This window comes from Podarcis filfolensis (genome assembly GCF_964270895.1).
Source record: "Podarcis filfolensis genome assembly, chromosome: 5".
Taxonomy (NCBI): Eukaryota; Metazoa; Chordata; class Lepidosauria; order Squamata; family Lacertidae; genus Podarcis; species Podarcis filfolensis.
Window position 1 is genome coordinate 79,596,062 of NC_139608.1, and position 17,057 is coordinate 79,613,118.

Consider the following 17,057-nt stretch of genomic DNA (forward strand, 5'->3'; position numbering starts at 1 on the left):
TATTCATATGGGTCTAATTTTCAGGCAGATAAACTTGCAGCAAGTTGTTTTCCAAGATCTCAAACTCCATATGAATATTGGCCATACGCGAAGAAAGGAAACTGAATGAATTATATTAATAAGTAGCATCATGCATAGGATTCCCACCCCCTGCATTGACTAAGGGATAAATTGTTGGTAGCTGCATGCCAGCTGTAGGTAGGGGCAGTGTCCCTTGTGGGTAGGCCCCCCCTTAACTCTTTCTGCCCCCCTTCTGTATATCTCTCTGCCCAAGACAGCTATCAACTATCAGACAAGGGACAAGATTACTCTTGCCAGAGGTCTGAACTGATCTCTTGGAAGAGGGGCCTTTCCTCTCTCTTCCTTCCATTCATTTCTGCTCCCCCTCCCTCCCTGCTGCCAGTTTTTCCTCTCCCACCCTCCTCCTCTCCTTCACTTCTGTGCAAGTTTCCATATTTACAAGCGACTACCATTTATAGTGAAGGGACGTGGGTGGCGCTGTGGGTTAAACCACAGAGCCTAGGACTTGCCGATCAGAAGGTCGGCAGTTCGAATCCCCACGACAGGGTGAGCACCCGTTGCTCAGTCCCTGCTCCTGCCAACCTAGCAGTTCGAAAGAACGTCAAGTGCAAGTAGATAAATAGGTACCGCTCCGGCGGGAAGGTAAACGGTGTTTCCGTGCACTGCTCTGGTACGCCAGAAGCAGCTTAGTCATTCTGGCCACATGCCCCAGAAGCTGTAAACCAGCTCCCTCAACCAATAAAGCAAGATGAGAACCGCGACCCCAGAGTCTGTCACGACTGGACCTAACGGTCAGGGGTCCCTTTACCTTTACCTTACCATTTAAAGTAACAGTAGCCTTTATTAGAGCAAACCTAAATCTTCAAGAAACAGTAACTGGTTTAAGTATAGAAGACCCTCCAAGTGTCCCTATTTTCTAAGAACATCCCTGGTTTAGACAAACCATCTCAGTTTTTTATTTGATCCTGGAATGTCCCACTTTTCTTTAGGATGTCCCCATTTTCACTGGAGAAATGTTGGAGGGTATGGAGTTATCTGACCCCTGAGCTAACTGAAGACAATCCTGTATCAGGAAGTTTTTTTAAAAAAATTAATGCTTTTACGGTATATATGTTGGGAGCTGCTCGGAGTGGCTGGGGCAACCCAGTAAGATGTGTGGATTATAAACAGTAAAATTATCATTATGGAATGGGATGTCCCTATTTTCCTTGAAGAAATGTTGGAGGGTATGGTATAATATTTGCCTTATTTTACCCTTTAAAGAACAACTTGTTACTTTTATTTACTTATATTGTGAACCTGGCTTGTTTTATGCCATACTGAAAGTACCACTGCTACTATGTAGATTTAAGGCTCTAGTAAACAGCAGACATAGTAAAGATACATGGCGGCAGCTGTTAGAAGGATTTGAAAAATAAATACAATGGTGGGAGTAAACCAGGAACTCTTCCTCACACTTGGTAAATCAGCAATAGTAAATAGAAGCTGGTTCTCCATATGCCTTGAATGGTAAGCAGCTGAAAACTGGAAAAACTTACAGGTATTTTAAATGTGTCTACTGACATCTGGTTCTCAGAGTCCATTGACGGTCGACGGACATTTGTCGATGAGTAGCTTATGGGGTATGACTGGGCAGGGCGGCGGAAGGTCATCTCCGCAGAAGCAATAGGTGGCTTTGGAGAATTCTTGTGATAGCGATGGATGAAGTAGGAAGAAAGGAGTACCGAAATAATGAAGGATAGCAGGACTCCTCCTGCAATCACAGTTTTGCACATGTAATCACACAATGGCTCTGTGGATAAAGAATAATTTGGTCATGGCACTTGCCACAATTTTTTCCTTTCCATGCCAATTAAAAATCACATTTAAAGCATCTCTATTGAAAGCAAGTATTAGGAGAAAACAACTTGGGAAGTAGAGGAACACCTACATCAGCTACCTAACATACTCTCAAATGTTAAAGCAGCTTTCACTGTTGCTAAAAAGCTGCTGTACTTGCTCCCTAAAATCAGCAGGCTGCATTGATCAGTGTTGCTAAATCAAGCCAACTGTGTAGCTTGAGATACTCCTTCTGTCTTTAGTTCTTTTTAGTCCCATCTCACTCAATCTTTAATTTTCTTCAATCTTCCTTTTGATCAAGAGTTAATTAAAGGATAATGTCAGCCATTAAATGGGGGGGGGAGTCCTTGGAAAATTAAAAGTGCTTGCTCTTTCTTCATTTCCATCTCTATTTAAAAATGATAATCTAAACATCAGAATAATTATCTCCATATTGTATTACTACTACTATTACCATAGCGCAATCAGTGTACATGGCCACAGGGAATTTCCCATCCCCTGGAAGCTGATTTTATTAGCAAATGAGTTGCAGCCAGCATCTTATGACTGCTTGCCATTGACAAAGCTTTGGGGCAAGGAAGCTCCCAACACAATTGCCCCCAACTCATGCAATGTGTGCTGCTTTACAGTATAGTCAGGGAGATGCTTTTGGGTGTTGTGGAGAGCACATATCCCAGCTGCAAGTCACAGGCATGTGGAATTCAGAATCCACAACCAGCACTCAGTGACCTGAGGGCAGTCAGTAAGGAGATGGTGACAGTTATGTGTGGAAGTTTATTTCCATTAGCGAAGGCATGAGGATGATCACTCATTTCAATGTGCTCCTACATCAAAATCTCATTGTGTACTGAATGTTTCCTTGGCAGGAAGAAATACCCTATCCTTCAGATTCCATCTGCAGTTGTGTCCTGTATGCACCCTTCTATCCCATGTGCATGTGAGAGAGAGGAAGAGCACACACATAGAATTTTTTATCTCTCGAAGATGGAAATGTTGGAGCATTCAATAGCACAAGCGTAAAGTCAGTAAATAAACTTCAGACTTACCTCTGATATCATCTTTCTCGCAGTAACAGCTAGTTCCTGGAAAGCAGTGACAAACTCCATGTCCTGCCTTGATTCCCAGTCCATTCAGGCCTTTCTGGTGGCCACCAACAATGTTGGTCCCTAAATTAAACACAAATGTGAGCATGCACCATTCCACAGCCAGGGCTCAAAGTATCATGTCAGTATGTTCTGTGGGTTTATCCTGTTGAGCATTTGAAATTTCGTTTGTAAAAACAGGAGAAACAAATCTGGGCACGAAAACTGGCATCTGTCTTTGGGGCTTTAGCTCTAAGAAGCAACTGTATGAGACCTTGTTTTTGTGTGGCTATTATGATGATTATCAGTTGCTGCCACAAAACAGCCTGCCTTAAAATATGACAGTAGAGACAAACGTGAAATGGAATTCACAATGGTGTATAGATTTGCTGTACGTGCAAAAGCAGCTACACCACTGCTAGCTTTACTTTACTGGAAATAGTCTTCGAAGCTATAATCCTGCCCACTATGCCATGACTGAGTCCTAGCAAATCAATAGTGTATATCCACATGCAACTGTATGCATCAATCTATGCACAGAATATGTTGCCAGACCTAGACTGAGGGGTGTGTGTGTGTGTGTGTGTGAGAGAGAGAGAGAGAGAGAGAGAGAGAGAGAGAGAGAGAGAGAGAGGAGCTGCTGGTGTCCTGGGTGGCAAGGTGAGAGGAGTGGCAATCTGCATCCTACCCTGGTGACAACACAGCAGCAAGAACCACACTGAAAGGGACACTTCAAAGCACTAAGCACAGGGATGGCGATCTGCTCATTTCTCTCTTCCCCACCATTGATCGGCAGGGGAGAGACAAGGCTGGCATTTGCAAGTGGAGCGTCTCTGCTTTGCTGCTCTTGCTTGCAAAACATAGCTTTCTTTCTCCCCTCCCCGCAAGCTGGTGGAATGGGAGAGACAGACATCACTTCTCTTGCAGGAATAGGTGGAACGGACTTATTCCCCAAGTGCCATTGTGGTGGCTGTGGTTGGGTGCTCAAGAACAGATTCAAATAAAATACAAGGCAGGTTGATGCTATAGCACAGCAAAGAAGGATAGGGAAACAGGCATGGGTAGGAGGAGGTGATTTGGAAGCAATGGAGAACGGCCAGTCTTCCTCAATAAGGGCATCTTCCAGAATACAACTCCCATGAGCTCCAGCTAGTGTGGCTAACAGTCGGGGGGGGGGGAATGGAAGTTGTAGTCCAACACAACTGGAAGGGTTTGGGAAGACCAGTGGGAGGTGTGAGGGATAGGGAAAGCAGGACATGACAATAATGGAAAAATTATTGGGTTGTATGAGTGTCAAGGAAAAGAATGGACTATCCATTAGCTTTTGCCCGTCTAACATCTGCATGTATTCCTCTAATGAGCTCTAATGATGAATTGTTGCTTCCAAGGGAAAATGTAGGGTATACTTGCTTACTGGGGGTGGGGGTAAAAAGCAATGTTTTGCCAATGCATGCATGCATGCGTGACGAGGAAGAAGCAATCTGGTTTTGGAATGTAGCAGTAAGTGGGACAAAGGTCTGAGTTTTGCAGCTGACAGGAAAAACTGGATGGGTGGTCCAAGTGGATGCTGTTTGCTTTGGGGAAAACTGATTGTATTTTATAGACGAGCATTTTCTCTCAATGCTTGTCTGCTACCCCATGTTCAGTGTGTGTATACTTGTAAATAAACAGATGTCCCCCAAAAATGCCTTGTGTTTCCAGTGCTCTCTCCTCATAAGAAAATGAACCTTGCAGCAGTTTCCTAGTGGAAGTTCCTACCACAGAGGGATGTGGGGAACCATATGTTTAAACAGAAGATTTTTCATCAAGGCTCGGCAAACCAGTCAGTGCCAGCTGATGATGAGAATCAATTAAGAAGTGCACAGGCATTCCCAAATATAAGAGAAGCATAGTATTTTGCTTACAATACCACAGTGCTGAGTCTGCTTCCTACTATCGCACAGTTCTGTGCAAGGGCAAGCTGCCCCTAGAACAACGAACCCCACTTTAATTTGTGGCCTGGGTATCAAGAGATAATGTATGATGTGATAGGTGTACCTGTCACACACATGAGTGCACCTGTGTCTTCCGAGACTCAACATGCCAGGCCAGTATCTGAATGGGTGAATAGCTGGGAACCCCTACAGCCCATTGCCATTGCTTATTCAAAGTAAATCCCACTGAGTTTAACCAAGGGGGTCAAATGTAGGACGGTAGCATAAGAATGCTACCCTGAGCATACTTAGCTACAATACATAGGTAACTAAGAAATACACACACATTAAATTTGGACTTCAGCCCAGTATAGAGCACAGGAGGAGGATAATGGGAGAACCAGGAAAATAATATCCCCTTTCACTTCTTGGAAGAATCAGTTTAGCCTTTTTTTCCTATTATATTTCCTCATCTTAAATGGCAATAAAGATACTTAACAACTTTTGCAGAGTGCTCAGAGACACTCTGGCTCAAGGCACTCAACAAAAGTGCTAAGTATAACTACATTATATAACCCTTTAACTGAACATTAAACTATCCAGGCAGGATGTATGCTATTACTGAATATAACCACTCAACCCAGTAACTATGGAACTAGAACTCATGGTGCAGTTCTGCTGCAACATCAGAGCCTAATGTGAGAATTATCACATTTAAATAAAATAGAAACCAGTACCTTCAAGACATAACCTTTCTTTAAAAAAATTATTTTGAATCTATGTTGTGTTTTTAATTCCAGTTCATTTTTTTGAGATAGCCACCCTGAAACTCTGGGCATCTTCAGAATAGCCACTAATGCAGAGTGGCTGTGGTTGGACCAAAATAAAACAACTAGCAGAGAAAAACCAAGTAGAAAATCTCTTGTTACGTTCCTAGAGTAGTTCTTTGGGTCATGGCTATTTTCAAAAAACAATAAAATAAAATACAGAATAAGCACATTCTAATATTTATACAGGCACCCTGCATAAATCAGTCTGAATGCAAAAAGTAACACAGCTGTTATCTGCCTTAAAAGAAACTTGCACAACCTTGAAGACAGTTGTAAACGTTTTGGCCCTGGTTCACATTTAAGATAAAGCAACAGCTTGACCCAGAAGTAGGAAAGCAAAACTCAAGAGAAAAGAAAATTGAGAGGTGTCGATTCCATACTTGTACAATCTTGAGGGCATATTTTTTTATCTCTGCTCTCAACAGCGTCACAGATAGCATCCGGGCAGGTCTTGATGCTTGGAGTGCAGGTGGAATAGTTTGTTGTTATTCCTAAGAACAAGAAACAAAAGAAGGAACTTAGCATGTTGTGGCCTCAGCATCTTTACACTGCAAGATGAGCTACTGAAAAATTACCCTTTACTCTTCCTAAAGTGATGCTGCATGAAACCATCAAAGGAAAGACTGTAATTATATTTATTTTTCAGTTCAGGTGACTTTCTGAATCTGAAAGCTCTTTCTACACCTCTTCAAATAAGTTGATTAGGACTTTGCTAAATTTTAGCAGCAAACATTTACAAGGCAAATTGGTTCCTTCAGGCCTTGGAACACCCCCTGAAGAAGCACATAGTAATTCTTCTTTGTGTGTGTGTGTGTGTGTGTGGTTTATCACAGCCACTGTTCCAGCTGCTTGCTGTACACCTCCAAGACTGAATCAAACTGATCCTAATATACGTTGTCTCCATGGCAATTTACTATATTGGTCTGAAGGAATTCACCTTTAAATACATATGCTGCCACTCCAAACAAAGCTATCTTATCAGTGACATATTTCTACTGATTATGTAATAGATGACATAGTGCTATTCTTCTTTCCTGCACAAAATCTCATACAAAAGTGTTTGTCTAAGAGAAGGATGAGAGGAATGGAGAATGTATTTGACTTCTTATAGTTTGCAATCACAACATCTGATTTCCCAGTATCTTTAAGTATCACCTCTCTAAAACACACACACACACACACACACACAGCAGTAAAGGCTGCTCAAGGAATAAAATGATCAATTAATATTAATATGTTTGCAACTCAGGGTTACAAAGAATGCCCTGAATGTCCTCGATATCTGACTGAGGTTCCCAGTGACAGAATTGCCCATGCTCTTCAATGCTCTCTTCAGATCTGCCCTACTCTAGATTCCCATTCAATTGCTGAATGTCTGGACATACCTTTACCACTTCCCTGTCTCCACTGGCATTTTCCCATTAGCGCTCCGAGGCCACCACACTCTTCACATTCTGATCGGGTCTTGCTCATCGAACATGAGTCTGGGCAACCATCATCGGTATGTATAGCTACAAAGAAGAGGAGGAGAAGGGCTATACCACCACCAGAAAATTCTGTAAGAGTCTACCCAATGCTTACAAAATGCAAAGAGCACATTCTTTCCTTTGAATTCAAAGGATTTCATCCAACAACACAGTTCTGTGTTGCTGTCCAGAGTGAGAGAAGGGAGGGTGTTAACAGGCTCCCTGGGGCCTATATCTCACATGCAAGGGCTGCTGCATAAAAAGGCCTGAATAACCAAATACTTTGCATATTCAAGTATTGGAGGCTTTGCGTATTCAGAGCTCATATCACGGACAAGACCAAAGCCCAGAGACAACTTACGTGATCCATCAAGGACAATGGTAACATGGGTGAGCGCTTCCTTCCTGCTCTGCTCTTCTTTAGCTAGTACAGCATACTGGATTTCTTTACAATCAGGTCTCTGTAGCACAGCGGAATCATTCACGTAGAGGGTCCCATACTGGTCTTCAGGGCCCTGAGCAATCTCCACAGCATAGCAGCTGACATTGGGGGTCTGTAAGCTATAGGTGACGTTGACGCCATAAAACCTCATGCAGTTGTCAATGCAGATTTTTCCTATCTGGGCTCAAAGAAAAAAGGAAATCATCATCAAAAATGCCACCAGCAACAAACATACTGAAGCAGCACTAATGGTGGCCTCATGCATGTTATCAACAGTTAATATCATAGAGAAGCAACAGTATATTCAGAGATGCTAATGCTCTGCAACTCTGGACACAATTTCACACATTGTGGGATCTGAAGACAACTGGATTGGTACGAATACTTGTTTGCAGGCGAAACAATAATTTTCTTGCTCATGTGGTTGGGGAAACCACATTTAAATATGTGAAGAAGCATCTACACAGGGCTTCCAATTTTAAAGCCATAATCCTATCCACACTTGTATGTCAATAAATCCCTTGCATTCTGCAGGGCTTACTTCCAAGCAGACTTGCATAGGACTGGGCTGTAAGCATGGATTTCTATGGCCCTGCATTGCTTTCCTCCTCTCACACCCATCAAACCATGGTGGAATTGCTTTGTGGTGTGCTCTTTCTCATGTATGCGAACACTGCAACCAAGCAGGTGGGGCCAACTGAAAGGGACTTTCCTGAATGGCAACCTGACAGTAGCCAACATTCAACAACTAAAACACTAACATATTTATTGTGGCATAAGCTTTCACGGACTAAGACACATTGAGTGATCTCCCTGGTAGATAGGTCACACACATGCACACACAGAGATGAGTGCAGAAGATAACACTGCAAACAGCAGATCCCAAAAGCCATGAATTTCACACAGTATAGAAGGCATGTGACATTTCAATGCAAAGTTAACAGTAAATGCTATTATGTACATTTGACCTTTGAACAGATGGGTTATGTACCTCTATTTATAATGGCCTTTGGGGCACATTGTTTACAGATCCCATCTCTCTCTTTTCATATACACACATACACCCCAAGGGTAACAATGCATACATCTGATGTACTGAGCTCAATTAGTGCCCCAAGATGTTTTGTTCTACAACCATACAAGAAAACACAAATTTAAAAAGATACAGCATCTCATTTCATTTGTATGTATCTCTATCCTCAACTGCAATCCAAATGGAAAGTATGTGTACTGTGAGATTCACAGCAACTTTCCCTCCTTAAAAAATCACACGTGATCATTTTGCCTGAGAACAAGCGGATAGCGCCTCCTTTTTGAAGCCATTGGGGGGGGTTAAATCCTATTTTTGATGTGGGACAGGCTGCTGCCAGGCCACGTTCATGCTTCTTCATTCATTCACTTGACTGTCAAAATGGAGAAATGGCATCAGCCCAAAGGTTAATTGTTCCTTCATACTCTCATATTTTCCTCAGGGCAAAAGGCCATTTCACCTTTGCGTTAGTTCATCCTGAACTTCCCCCTGTGCTAGCTAATCATTCCAGATTATGCTTAATACTTCAAGAATGTGGAGTGCCACCCTCTAGGGAGTGAGCTGCTTGAATCAAATTCCTTGCTGCAGATCTTAAATTGACATCCAAATTGAGAGGAAGGAGGGGAGATGCTATGCCCCAAATCATATGCACACCGGGTTATGTACCAACCTGATATGGTGAAGGCACAAGCTTGCCTCCTTCCCTCCTGGGGCAAGAACCAAACAAACTGGGGTTGCACATGACTGGGCATTTGCATGGAGCACTTGGCTTAGGTGAGATGATACCTGCACAGCAGAGAGAGCAAGCTTGCTAGCTATTTTCCCACTTAGAAGGCAGTAACAATTATTACCTACAATTACCACCCTTCAAATTGAATGAAGAAGGGAAGGTGCTGATTTCCTGTGTCTGTAAACAGAGACTGAATGGCACTTCTTATGGAAGGGTAAGCTCAAGATCCCAAGTATTTTGATTATTTCCTCTCTTCCTGAAAAACTGCATTACGAAGTTTCCACAGGACAAAACAGTAAATAAGTTGATGCCTGAACTCCACATGCTGATAAAAGCAAGCCAGCCTGAAGCAAGCCTGAAGCACAAACATATGGAATGCATCTGTAATGTATATTCAATCTACAAGACTCAGGAGGAGGCATTCCAAGTATATTTTTATATGCTGTTCAAAAATGGGGGAGAAACATTGTAAAGCTAATTATAGGGGTGAAGAGGAATGTTTAGTTTGGTTAATCCATTCAGTCTTACTTTTAAAACATCATTTATTTAGTTATTTCATTCATATTTTTTATATTATTTAGTTTTCATCTCCCATTGCCTTCAATAGGATACCCAGTTTCTGTTTTGCTGCTTTTGCAACTTTTTTGGGGGGGAGGGGCTTTCTCGATCCAATTAGCATTAAACTTTCAGAAATTCTCCTCCAAGGGATCCTATCTGAAATTTTAGACAGAAAATAAGGGAACTGATTTTATAGACAATAAAAAGGCAAAGCCCAACCGTGATTTAAACTAACTGTAAATAGAACTTTGCAAATTCAACTAAAGACACTCATAGGAGCAGCAAAAACACACCAGGTGCTATCAGAACTCCAAGTCTGCCGTGTTGGGTAGGATACAACATACCTGAGACCTTCACTGTCAAGGGGAAAACAGACAAGTATAAATACCCCTGCCAGCTGAAGTCACCTAGGAAGTAATGGGCTGGGCCCAATCTGGGGAAATTAACCCCACATTAGGTACACTTTTTGCAGTAGGTGCCTAAGAGGAGTAAAAGATTGCTAAGCCACTAGCCAACATGACACCTGTGTCTATAAGCTAACTCTTGTATGGCTTTTGTTTTGCAGATCACAACCACACAGGTTGCAGAGGCGCCTGGCATCAACCATAGGTGGCACGCATGATACGTGCTCAGCCACTCCAGACATGCTCTGCTTCTTCCCCCGTGCTGCTAGGGGAGAATTATGCTCTGTTGCCATACCAGCAACCACCTCCAGGGTCCTGAGTGGCCACCAGGGAGAGACTGGTGGTCCATTATCCAATGCTGAAGGCCATCAATCTAGCTATGGTTAGGATGTGAGCTGTGGTGTCATCGCCTCTACTGATGTGCCTGCTCACCTCCACCTGCCACACCTGAGAGGGAGTGTCCCCTATGGGAGCAAGGGGTATTTGGTCTGCCTGTCATTACTGCATGCTGCTGTGACTGTGTGGGCTTCCATGGCTCCAATAAAGCTCTCCTTCGCATTGCTCTCTTTGTGTTGTCATGGTTTCTTGATTTGTGGGGAAGCATGCGGGGTCTGTGATTGCTGTGCATTTCAGGGGTGCCAGCGTGTGCACATGCATTTGTTTCCAGTGTTGCACCGGGGTGTGCTTGTTATGTGCATGTGTTGGTGGTTGTGTGTGTTTTGGGTAGGTGGTACGTCAGGATTTGGTGTCATTGGTGGAAATTGTATGTCTTTGTGTCCGCTGCCAGGTGTGAGTGTTTTCTGCTTGCCACAGCGTCTTTCAGCCACTGCCAAGTGGATTTTGGATGTAGCAGTTTTTGCGTTGACAAATTACCAGCAGCCATTAACCACTGTGGACCCATGAAGCTTAAATTGCTCTGCAACTATGTGGGTGCCACTTGCTCCCCCAGTCTCCCCCAATTCATATACTTGCACAGGCTGTGGGTGCTATCCAACATTAGTCTACTTAGAGTACGATTTACCGAGATCATGTAACTTTTAATTAATGTATTTCTCTAAAATATAAACTGCAAATCACTTCACCAGGGGAGACTGGTCCCTCTCCCGGTGGCCATTAAAAACCAACTGCCCTGTGAGCAGGAGAGGAAGCAGCAGCAAATTGTCGTAAGTGCCACCTCTTTAAATAGCCTATTTTTACTGCCTTAATCATATGTTGCTGTTTTTATCAATCTAACGCACACCACTCTAGGAGCCTTGTCAAGCGATGAGGGAGATGAAAATACTTTAAGTAAGTAAACACAAGGGAATGGGGAGAGGTAGGAGTAATACAGTGCAAAGTGGATTGAAAATGCTTCAAGGAACTGCAAGGGCTGACTGAGTGGGAACTGTTTTTGTGAAAGACAAAGAACAAACCAACCAAAAGACAGACCTGCAAATATTCACTAATGGAGGAGAAAATCTGCAGGGGCAAAAACAAAAACCCAAGCATTCTCTCCCTCTTTTATAGACTTTCACAATTCCCTCTCCTTAGCACTATGATTGGAAGGTTCTATGGGTGAAAAAGACCCACCAGAATGTTGGACACTTTGGTTACAATGTGTTTGAGCTGAAGACTGGGCAGACTCCTGACACCCTGCTCTCTCTGAAACCTCCATCTGACCTATTCTGACTCATAAGGGGTGGGGGTGGGGATGAAAGCTAAAATAGTTTTGAGTGAGTACCAGATTAATTATACGATGCTTGGAATCATTTTGGAACTCGTGCATTCGTTTCTTTAATAAAAACAAATGAAACAAAGGGGCCCTTCATTTCATCTTGCCCATTCATTAAAAAATGAATGTACACTCAGCTAGTATTCTAGATCTACTGAAAGACGAACAACATATAGTGGGGGTAAATATGTAGGAAATGAGGGAGTAGTATGATCTAGCACAGGGTAGGCTGATGGGTGGTACATGCCCAGCAGTGGAAGTCAGCAGGGAGGGTTCCCTAGTGCTTAACCCAGCTGCCATCACTGCATGACTCACATGAGGTGCGCTGAATTTTTGATAATTTCTAAACAAATGGATTTTTTTAAAAAAAAGATCAAAATCCCTAATATCAACATTTTCATACCTTTTGAGTGGCCCTGAAATTGCCTACTATGATGTCACTTTTCAAGACTCCCTAGAACAACCCCACACACCCAAGGTTTGACACACTACAATATTCAACCTAGAGGTTGGTCACTGGAGGGACTGGTTTCTACAAGCCTAGAAGTGCAGCAGTGGACAGACTTTAACAAGGAAGAAACTCTACACCTTGCACCATCAGAGCTGAGAAGCTGTATGAGAAGAGGACCAGGGTAGCCATTGAGACATCTCCCTTCTGGAATGAAACTCCCCAGAAATGACAAGGGACTCTGTGCTCTCTTTCCAACCTGAGAGGGAGCACTCCTTAGCAAAACACGCCTGCCCTTGGCACAAGAAATTGTACTAATTTTTTTTATTAAAAAAAGTTGGAAAGACAACAAAGGACATAATCAACCTCTGAAGGATATTCATTTATATAAACATTTTCCGGCACTTTAAATTCCAAGTTGAATTTCCAAATGGAACAAAAGAGCACACAATCCTTACTTGTGAAAAGTTGGCAGCATTTCTGTTCACTGTGAACTGATATGTCACGTTTGAAAACTGGATGCTGATTGGAAGAATGGTGACATTGAAGTGGAGCATCAGGGATTTGTTAGGCCCCTGGTATTCTGTGTCGTTCACAATAACGTCCACCTGGTGGGAGCTGCTTTCAGTAACTGAAATGCTCTTGCCTAACACCAGTCCTGCAGAAACAGAAGACTGGACTCATTAAGTTTGCAATACATAAACACTTCAGGGATATTCTCTCGAGGAAAGAGAAAGGCGGTCAAGAGAGACATCCAGTGGACACAGAAAGCAGGGCAAAAATGGCTGGTTTGGAATGCAGGAGTGAAAAAGGCACCCTAAGAGCAGATTGTAGAATCAGAGTGTCATAGAACTGGAAGGGGGCACAAGGATTGTTTAGTCCAACCCCCTGCAATGCAGGAATCTTTTGCCCAAAGTGGGGCTCAAACCCACAACTTTGAGATTAAGAGTCTCAAACTCTACACTGTAGAGCTCATGGCGAAAATTGGGCACAGGCATAATAGTGTGCAGAGCTTTGTTCTATAAGACAAATCAAAAACCCCACTAAGCATGTGCATCAGAGAGACCCAGAAGAAACAATCTTATTTGGAACAGTTACATGACCCAACATTGGCTCTTCAGCCCTCTTTCAATCATACTTGTCACAGAGATGTGTCTGGCCCCTTCATTATGCAGTTTTCATCAGACATTCCTCTTTACTCTGGCCTTGGACACTTGAGATATATATTTTAGGACCTACCGTATTCTCTTGATTGTAATTAGTTTAAACTGCTTTTAATACAGCGGACCCTCGGGTTATGTTACCTTCAGGTAACGTAACTTTCGGGTTGCGAACGCGGCAAACCCGGAAGTGTAAACTTCCAAGTTTCACCGCGCACGCATGTGCAGAAGTGCTCTATCACGCCATGCACATGCGCAGAAGTGGCACCTCTAGATGCAGACTTTTCGGGGTATGTACGGACCCCTTGAACGAATGAAGTTCATATCAGGAGGGTCCACTGTATTGTATTTTAAAATAACAACAACCTGCAGGAGAATGCAGGCGAAAGGCTCGTTTTTGATCTGGTAAACAATGGCTTGTTGGACCAAGACTGTTATGTCTGAACCAGAACAGTTATTATACTTTCATTTAAAGGAAACAGTATTCATTGCACAGACTGGAATATAATCTGACCATATGCATTTGTACAACAGTTGCAATTAAAAGCTCATAGAATCATAGAATCATAGAGTTGGAAGAGACCACAAGGGCCATCGAGTCCAACCCCCTGCCAAGCAGGAAACACCATCAGAGCACTCCTGACATATGGTTGTCAAGCCTCTGCTTAAAGACATCCAAAGAAGGAGACTCCACCACACTCCTTGGCAGCAAATTCCACTGTCAAACAGCTCTTACTGTCAGGAAGTTCTTCCTAATGTTTAGGTGGAATCTTCTTTCTTGTAGTTTGGATCCATTGCTCCGTGTCCGCTTCTCTGGAGCAGCAGAAAACAACCTTTCTCCCTCCTCTATGTGACATCCTTTTATATTTTTGAACATGGCTATCATATCACCCCTTAACCTCCTCTTCTCCAGGCTAAACATGCCCAGCTCCCTTAGCCGTTCCTCATAAGGCATCGTTTCCAGGCCTTTGACCATTTTGGTTGCCCTCCTCTGGACACGTTCCAGTTTGTCAGTGTCCTTCTTGAACTGTGGTGCCCAGAACTGGACACAGTACTCCAGGTGAGGTCTGACCAGAGCAGAATACAGTGGCACTATTACTTCCCTTGATCTTGGTTTCTTGTCAGCATATAAACATTGAAAAGGCCAGTTAATTCCATCTCATAAAATTTGAAAATGGTCCAAACCATCTTGAACTTTAAAATTGTTAACTGGTTTTATTTTAGGACACAAATCTATATCTTTAGTCCACTAACGCAACTGGGAATTATGCCAACAAATGAACTGAACTGAAGGTGCTGAACCTGAACCGTTGAGCTGTGAGCACAATGGCATTCCATTGTTGGTTAGGATTTTCAAGCATAGCTGGCAAGTTCCCATCATTGGCCATGAACTTGCGTTTGCATACTGTAAGGGATTTAGCTAATAAAAGGCAACCTTGGTTTCTTTGAACATCTCAAAACTGAAACACTTTTCCATGGCAAAATCCAACTGTTGCCCCAATTCCACAAGGGAAGGCCATGTCTGTTGCTGATGTATATCTCAACATAAATAAATAATTACAGTGCAGTGCTCAAACAGGTCCTAGTTTGTTGCAAAGCATAGGAGATTGTACTTCCATCAATGGTGATTAGTCAGGTCTGTCATCTGTGAAAGGGATAATGTGGAACACTCCACATGTTCTGGACTATGACTCCCTTAATTCCTGGCCATTGGCCATTCTGGCTGAATCTGATGGGACTTTTAGTTCAGAATGTCTGGAGGTTACTAGGTTGTCTACCCTGATTTATGACTATTCTATACTGCCCCTACTGGCTGAAAGGATTATTGCTACAGCATCATAATTATCTCTTTAGCACTGGCCACTGGACCACACTGCATTATCTCATGATATTCCCTGCCCTCCCGGAAGTCTGATACTATTACTTATTATCTCACATCTCCAGCTTATGATTCAAAAGCTGGATAAGGCAGCAAAATGCGGAACATATTCTTTGTAAGCATACTACTACTCCTTTGGGAATAATAATCCACATAAACTTACTGTATTCGTGTCGTGTTCCCCTCACTTGGCTGCCATTTGGGTTGAACAAGATCTCATGGAAGTTGTGCTCCACTTGAAATGTCTCCTTGACCCATGGATCAGATGTACTTATGGTGCCAGTGTACTTCTTCCTGCTACTGTCTATAGGGAAAATAGGGGTGGTGTCTGCATCATAGACAGTTAATTCTGCAATGACGGTGCCCTTTAAAAGAGAATAGGTGGGAGGAAATTGCTTGCAGTCACACTATATTATTTCTGACTTGGCATTTAAGCATTATCCTAGGATGAAAAATATAATGTAAAGTGCTTCAATATGCAACAGATTTACAAGGTCATGATAATTATCCCATTAGAAAAGAGTACAGTAAAGGTGTCTGCTTGATCTCAGTTAGCAGGAATCTGGATTACTGGTTTTAGATTCAGACATGCTTCCTCAAACCAACATTGCATACATGATTAAGCTTGCTGGTGAATAGTTAGCATACAGGTTTTCATTCAGCATTCAGAGTATACGGTGGTCCTTCAATTTTAACTCTCCAGAGCCAGCTGAGGTGGATAAAATGGGGGGAAATGGTTCTGGCCTGTTGGTGGCAGCAAATATCCAAAAACGGTAAATCTCTCTTACGCAAAATCTAGCAGCCAAAGAAATAAGTTGCCCAGGAAAGAAACACGCCTATAATTTTAAACTTACGTTTCTCATGATAAATCTGTTAGAACTTTTTAACAAAAATATGAGATTGTATTAAAGGGAGCTCCAACACAATAGCACTCTGGAGTGTTTAAGACTGAAATGGGGTGGGGTAGGAGAGGGGACACTCCTAAAATCTTCCCCCATTGTCCTATATAAAAGGGTTTCAGATTTCTTCATTTATTTAGGATTGGGGCAAGCTACTAGCTCTGACCCTGACTGCTTTATTTATTGAAGAAAACCTACGGACATAGCATCCTGAACACCCCAAATTTCATCTGACTGCTTTATCGCAATACAGCTGGGGTAGAGAGAGAAAATGTAGCGCAGGAAGGAGAGTCCTTAAAACTTATGATGTACATTCACTTGACTACAGACTGAGTGGGACTTAAGCAGGCTAGTTCCCTCCGTCTCCTTCCATTTTCCATTGATATTTCAGCTGACGCCTTCAATATTCAATGGCTCAACTGCCCTCAAACACAGATTTAATTGAGAAGATTCACACACACTGCCCCGACTTCCAATTGCTTTAGACATATTTCCACAACCCCAGAGCAGACAATTATGCTGCTAACAGAAAACAATGGAGAAATCCAGAATGTTAACAAAGCTGTAATTGGTGGCTGCATCTTCCTCCTCGACCACCAAACAATAGGCAGCAGGGAGGAAAAGATCGCCTGTAATTTGCATTCA

At 42.7% G+C, this 17,057-nt stretch overlaps 1 protein-coding gene and 1 long non-coding RNA gene across 12 annotated transcripts in view; one reads left to right on the forward strand and one right to left on the reverse strand.

Annotated features, from left to right (window-relative positions):
- RET (ret proto-oncogene) overlaps window positions 1-17,057 on the reverse strand; it is a 123,748-nt gene that overhangs the window by 25,725 nt on the left and 80,966 nt on the right. For all 11 annotated transcript variants that reach the window (XM_083614587.1, XM_083614588.1, XM_083614584.1 and 8 more), the window contains 7 exons: window positions 15,677-15,878; window positions 12,933-13,132; window positions 7,513-7,771; window positions 7,071-7,196; window positions 6,066-6,176; window positions 2,907-3,026; window positions 1,560-1,813 (listed from right to left, as the gene is read on the reverse strand). In XM_083614587.1, coding sequence (XP_083470713.1) covers window positions 1,560-1,813; window positions 2,907-3,026; window positions 6,066-6,176; window positions 7,071-7,196; window positions 7,513-7,771; window positions 12,933-13,132; window positions 15,677-15,878 — 1,272 coding nt within the window. The remainder of the gene's footprint in view (window positions 1-1,559; window positions 1,814-2,906; window positions 3,027-6,065; window positions 6,177-7,070; window positions 7,197-7,512; window positions 7,772-12,932; window positions 13,133-15,676; window positions 15,879-17,057) is intronic.
- Window positions 1-17,057, forward strand: part of LOC310763060 — a 41,740-nt gene that overhangs the window by 7,751 nt on the left and 16,932 nt on the right. The gene's annotated exons all lie outside the window — the stretch shown is intronic.